The sequence below is a fragment of the Oxyura jamaicensis genome, chromosome 18 (assembly GCF_011077185.1).
Source record: "Oxyura jamaicensis isolate SHBP4307 breed ruddy duck chromosome 18, BPBGC_Ojam_1.0, whole genome shotgun sequence".
Classification (NCBI taxonomy): domain Eukaryota; kingdom Metazoa; phylum Chordata; class Aves; order Anseriformes; family Anatidae; genus Oxyura; species Oxyura jamaicensis.
In genome coordinates this window covers 630,745-636,751 of record NC_048910.1, presented here as the reverse complement: position 1 = coordinate 636,751, position 6,007 = coordinate 630,745, and the positions used below count along the sequence as shown (strand labels likewise).

The window sequence follows — 6,007 nt, the reverse complement described above, 5'->3', positions numbered from 1 at the left end:
ATATAAAAACATTCTAATTATATCATTCAAATCAAATGACAATTATGCCCGTAGTTTGCCAGACAATGCTTTGCCAAATAAGTTTTGCCAGAAATGTTTTGACCGAAGAAAGGGGGAGCATCTGCAGCATCTGCAGATAAGACACTATAAAATCTCTCACAGACGAGTCTGACCTGTCTCCACGGAAAGCTTCAAGGTAAGTGCATGTGTTTTGTGAGCTTGGAAAAAGAGGACAATGTCTTTTCAATATTCCACTCAGTTTCTCCTGCATCTGGCAAACATTTATATGAGGTGCTGTACATGCGAACAAAAATGTTAAATAGAATTTCAATGCATGGCTATAACTTCAATCTATAAATTGCGTCTAAAACTCCTTGCCAAAATAAGAAACTCCTGCCATTCCTATTTCACAGGATTGGACAGTTTCCAAGATACAAGCTATTCTCAAAGGGTAATATACTGAATATTGAAATTCTACAGTACAGGCTGAGAAAGGATTTTTTCACAACTGCATGAGTTTTTTATTGTAAATCCTCCTATACTTCTGCAAACTTTTGCTTAGGCTAGACTGTTGAAACAGGGAATATCTAAAAAGTGAAGTTGCTTTTCATTTATAGCACATACAGTAATATCTCTAACAAGGAAGTGCTGTCTTGAAGATTCATCACTTATAATTAAGGACCAGAACAGATAGTGATTTTCTCTGGCTGTGGGTTCTTTTATGTGAAGACCTCAAAGCTGGTCAGAATTCACCAACCTGAGTTACCAAATTGTAGACAGCATTGAAGATCTTCTATTTACTGCTAGAAGATTAAAGTCTCACTCTTGAGTGGGACTTAAGGAGCTTTAAGTTCAAATCAAAGTAGATTTAACTGGTTGTTGTACTAGCTAAAGTGTATGGAGTTTTCTCACTGACATAGTTTCTATTTTTCCCAGTAAGTGACAACCTTTTTTCTCCACCAGTGTCCTCTGCTGACGTTCCTTTAGTAAACGTGCAGAAATGGCCTCTGCAGACTCAGAAATGGCTGTTTTTGGGGAGGCGGCTCCCTACCTCCGCAAGTCAGAAAAGGAAAGAATTGAGGCCCAGAACAAACCTTTTGATGCCAAGTCATCTGTCTTTGTGGCCCATCCCAAGGAATCCTTTGTAAAAGGGACAATCCAGAGCAGGGAAACAGGGAAGGTCACTGTCAAGACTGAAGGGGGAGAGGTAAGAGAAAATGAAACTTCAGATCAACATTTGATTCACACTGAGCTTTTAGCTGACATATGCAGGCATATTCTTCCATTTCCTTGGCAGACTCTGACCGTGAAGGATGATCAAATCTTCTCCATGAATCCTCCCAAGTATGATAAAATTGAGGACATGGCCATGATGACCCACCTCCACGAACCCGCTGTGCTGTACAACCTCAAAGAGCGTTATGCAGCCTGGATGATCTATGTAAGTACTAGCAGCTGTTTTCCTTTGGGAGCTAGGAAGACCTGCTGTGCCAGTCTGAGCAGAAGCCAACGTGCTGTCTCCCTTCCTCGCAGACCTACTCGGGTCTCTTCTGTGTGACTGTAAACCCCTACAAGTGGCTGCCGGTGTACAACCCGGAGGTGGTGTTGGCCTACCGAGGCAAAAAGCGCCAGGAGGCCCCTCCACACATCTTCTCCATCTCTGACAATGCCTATCAATTCATGCTGACTGGTGAGTGCTTGATCTCCTTTCACTTGCTCTTTCAATGACCTCTCAGTAGATGGAAATATAAGAATTATCTCTGGAAATCCTGTGCAACACTTAAAATACCACACGTGAAATTAATGGTAGATTGAAGTGCTTGACTTCAAGGATCTGTGTATGCTGTGTTCCCATTACAGTCAATAAAGACCTGGACCATGTAATCAATGTAATTCAGAAGGAGTAAATTCATCGGCAAGACACCTAGTGTTTGGTTTAGACTTTACTGACTGTAGACCTATTGCTCATTATAGTGAAAAGTAAGCATCAGACAAGTAATGCTTTCAGAAAAACAATTTCAAAAGAAAATAAAAAGCATTAGTGTTCAAACAGAATAGATTTTTTTTTTTAAAAAATCTGTCTTCTTCTCTTATTTCCACCTCTTATTTTCTATTTCCAGTATGCATATTTAAATCAATGATGTGCAGGATTTATATCTTCTTTTCCTCTTCTTTTGTTGCAAACTGGAAATTAAATTTTGAATAGCAAGATTAAAAATAAACTGTCTACCTATTAACTCATAAATATATAATTTATGTACATGTAGGAGTAAAAATAAAAGAGATGAAAAGTAGCGAAAAAGGTTGGTTAGGCTTTTCTGTTGTTTGTGAGGTCTCCAGATTTCCTTAGGAAGATTTTAGCTCCAGAAGAATTTAACTGTAATCAACCCTCAATATCAGTAATTTTGTCACTTATGCTTATCCAATAAGAGAGAAATCAGATGGAAAGAGGATATCTTGAAAGGCTAAACAATATAAAAGTTACTCTGAAGTGGTGTCTTTACCAATCTTGTTTAGAATGCATGTAGTACTGCTGTATAGCATTGCTACATATCAGCTAGAATTCTCAGGGCTCTTCACTGCCTTCTGTCCTTACACCCTCTGGTAGAAGCTGCAGTTCATATTTGTCTCCTAGCTTTTGTATTCTTTCTAATTCATGAGCACCAGGAAAATCATTCTTAATTAAAATCAATCTTTTCACAGACCGTGAGAACCAGTCAATCCTGATCACGTAAGTACACACCCTGCTCGGGTCCCTGCAGGGCTGCCCTGGACCAGGAGACCTGGTGCCTGACCACACTGTCTCTGCCTCTCTATTTGGCAGTGGAGAATCTGGTGCAGGGAAGACTGTGAACACAAAGCGTGTCATCCAGTACTTTGCAACAATTGCAGCTAGTGGGGAGAAGAAGAAGGAGGAGCAGACTGGCAAAATGCAGGTATATTAATAGATAGTGGCTTGAATCAATGTTTTTTTCTGTTCCTTGTTTTTGGAAAGTATATCAAGGAATAATTATTGTCCTATAGGGAACACTTGAGGATCAAATCATCAGCGCCAATCCACTGCTGGAAGCATTTGGAAATGCCAAGACTGTGAGGAATGACAACTCCTCGCGCTTTGTGAGTTGTAGCTTTGGACAAAATCCCTTAGAGAATCCCATCATGGTTGAGGTTGGAAGGGACCTCTGGAGGTCCAGGAGGTTTTTGAATATTTTTGGGGAGGGAGACTCAAGTACCTCTCTGGTAACCTGTCCAAGTGTTCAGTCACCTACATAGTAAAGATGGAACCTCTTATGTTCCAGTTTTTACTTATTATTTATCTACTTAGTATTGATTACTATTGCATTTTGTCCTGTCAATAGGCAACACTGAAAAGAGCCTGACTTCTTTTCACTTTCCATAAAGGTGTTAATAGACATTGATAAGATGCCCCCTGAGCCTTCTCTTTTCTAAGCTAAGTAGGCCCAATTCTCTGTGCCTTTCCTCACAGGAATGGTGCTCCACTCCCTTAATATTTTTTGTACAACTCTACCTTTCTTGTACAGGGACAATGAAATGCATCCAGGCTGAAGTGGTTCTTTTTCTCTTTAACAGGGCAAATTCATCAGAATTCACTTTGGGGCCACAGGCAAACTGGCTTCTGCTGACATTGAAACTTGTAAGAAACCATCCTGGTGTATTCACATCCCTTTCAAAATTCCTACCTCTGTGTTCTGTCTTGTGCCTATCACTTTCCACCTTCCTTACCAGATCTGCTGGAGAAGTCCAGAGTCACTTTCCAGCTCAAGGCAGAAAGAAGCTACCACATTTTTTATCAGATCATGTCCAACAAAAAGCCAGAGCTAATTGGTAGGAAGATTACCTATATTTTTGGAGGAAGATCACTAAACAACAAGTCATCTTGTCTCCCAGATGACTGAAGTAAGCTTGTTTTTCCCTATTTCCTGCTTTCAGACATGCTCCTCATTACCACCAACCCATATGACTACCACTATGTGAGTCAAGGTGAGATCACTGTTCCCAGCATTGATGACCAGGAGGAACTGATGGCTACAGATGTAAGTACCATAAAAAACAGGTCATATTGTGGATAAGAGCCCTGATATACATGCACTTATTTTACTGTTTATGTTACCAGAGTGCCATTGACATCCTGGGCTTCACTGCTGATGAAAAGACTGCCATCTACAAGCTGACAGGAGCTGTCATGCACTATGGGAACTTGAAGTTCAAGCAGAAACAGCGAGAGGAGCAGGCAGAGCCAGATGGCACAGAAGGTATCAGCAGATTCAACAAACTTTCCAAAAGATATTTTCATTGTCATTAAAAGAGGGCCTTAGGCAGATTTCAGGCTGTTAGTATGCAAAAGTTTAAACTAAAACAAACAAACAAACAATTATGTTCTGTGGCTGTGTAAGAGTTGAGACACCTACCTCATCTATCATCATACCTGCATTTTAATTTTGTGAGTACTTTAATAAAAGATATGGTGCTCACTGCCTGGAAGCCAGAAGCCATGGATGTCAATTTCTGTAACGTCATTAGTCATACTTTTTTTTTGGAATACTCGTAGCAATCATTGCTATATTGTGGTACAGCAAAGTGGTCCAGCTCTAACAAGGTGGGAGAATATGTTCCCATTCACCCTCACCTACTGGGAAAGAACGCTGATGTGAGTTGCGTATTTGATCCCTCTCAAGTACAGTAAGAGCTAAAGTCCATTCCTTCAGCTGAATGATAACTCCTCTTGCTTCAGGACTAGAAAGCATGAAGCACCATAGTCATGTCTGAAAAACGATGAAAGCAGTGAGTTAACCTTAATAACATTTGTAGAAACCAAAACTCAAAACCAGTTGTATACTCCGCATCCTAATGACAGAGACAGTAGCTTCATGGCTTTGACACAGATATTTTTGTGCAACTCCTTAAAGTGAACACTGCTGTTATTTTTGAGATGATACCTCAAGAACAAAATTTTAGGCACTGTCCAAACATCTATTTTTCCTCTCACTCTTTCTTGGTGTTTAGTTGCTGACAAGGCTGCATACCTGATGGGTCTGAACTCAGCAGACCTGCTCAAAGCACTCTGTTACCCCCGAGTTAAGGTTGGAAATGAGTATGTGACCAAGGGTCAAACTGTGCAGCAGGTAAGAAGTGTGGTAATACAGAACCATGTTTTGAATTAAGGTCCCTTTGATCCTCCTCTGCTCTATACTCCAAGCCTCTCTTTTTGCTTTAGGTGCAAAATTCAGTTGGTGCTCTAGCAAAGGCTGTCTATGAGAAGATGTTCTTGTGGATGGTTATTCGTATCAACCAGCAGCTGGATACAAAGCAGCCCCGGCAGTACTTCATTGGTGTCTTGGACATTGCTGGCTTTGAGATCTTTGATGTAAGGATGTTTTTCTAGCAGTTTCTTAATAGGACAGTTGAGAGTAAAGAGAATTCTGAGCCACAATTGAGAAAAGTTAATATCCTCCTACAATTATTCACTGAGCATTTATTATTATTTAGTATTATTTAGTATTATCCTCCTACAATTACTTGTTGAACTGAAATTCCCCCTCCCCCCCCGAACCAAAACATTCCAATTACACTGAATTTGCTAAATTTGCTAAATGAAAAGTTTTTCCAACAAAAAAACAAAGGGAAAGCAAACAGGAAGAGGCCTTGTACTTAGACTATCATCCATGAAGAACATTTTGTATCCCTTTTTTTTTTTTTTTTTTCTTTTTTTGGATTTGACAGTTCAACAGCTTTGAGCAGCTGTGCATCAACTTCACCAATGAGAAACTACAGCAGTTCTTCAACCACCACATGTTTGTGCTGGAGCAGGAGGAGTACAAGAAGGAAGGAATTGAATGGACATTCATTGACTTTGGGATGGACCTGGCTGCCTGCATTGAGTTGATTGAGAAGGTATCCTTCCTGTTCACGCGCATTAATGCTGGATCTTCCACAGTTGCCAAGGGATATGTTTTTTTTTTTTTTCTTCTTTTTTTTTTTTTTCTTT

General features: G+C 40.1%; 1 protein-coding gene across 1 annotated transcript in view; it reads left to right on the top strand.

The window, feature by feature from the left end:
- The first annotated feature begins 963 nt into the window (after window positions 1-963).
- LOC118175979 (myosin heavy chain, skeletal muscle, adult-like) overlaps window positions 964-6,007 on the top strand; it is a 7,558-nt gene continuing 2,514 nt past the window's right edge. The window contains exons 1-13 of the mRNA XM_035342674.1: window positions 964-1,207; window positions 1,298-1,441; window positions 1,534-1,690; window positions 2,704-2,731; window positions 2,825-2,936; window positions 3,025-3,117; window positions 3,592-3,655; window positions 3,748-3,846; window positions 3,952-4,055; window positions 4,136-4,274; window positions 5,026-5,144; window positions 5,237-5,386; window positions 5,743-5,913. Of these exons, the coding sequence (XP_035198565.1) occupies window positions 1,001-1,207; window positions 1,298-1,441; window positions 1,534-1,690; window positions 2,704-2,731; window positions 2,825-2,936; window positions 3,025-3,117; window positions 3,592-3,655; window positions 3,748-3,846; window positions 3,952-4,055; window positions 4,136-4,274; window positions 5,026-5,144; window positions 5,237-5,386; window positions 5,743-5,913 (1,587 nt within the window). The 5' untranslated portion in view covers window positions 964-1,000. The remainder of the gene's footprint in view (window positions 1,208-1,297; window positions 1,442-1,533; window positions 1,691-2,703; window positions 2,732-2,824; window positions 2,937-3,024; window positions 3,118-3,591; window positions 3,656-3,747; window positions 3,847-3,951; window positions 4,056-4,135; window positions 4,275-5,025; window positions 5,145-5,236; window positions 5,387-5,742; window positions 5,914-6,007) is intronic.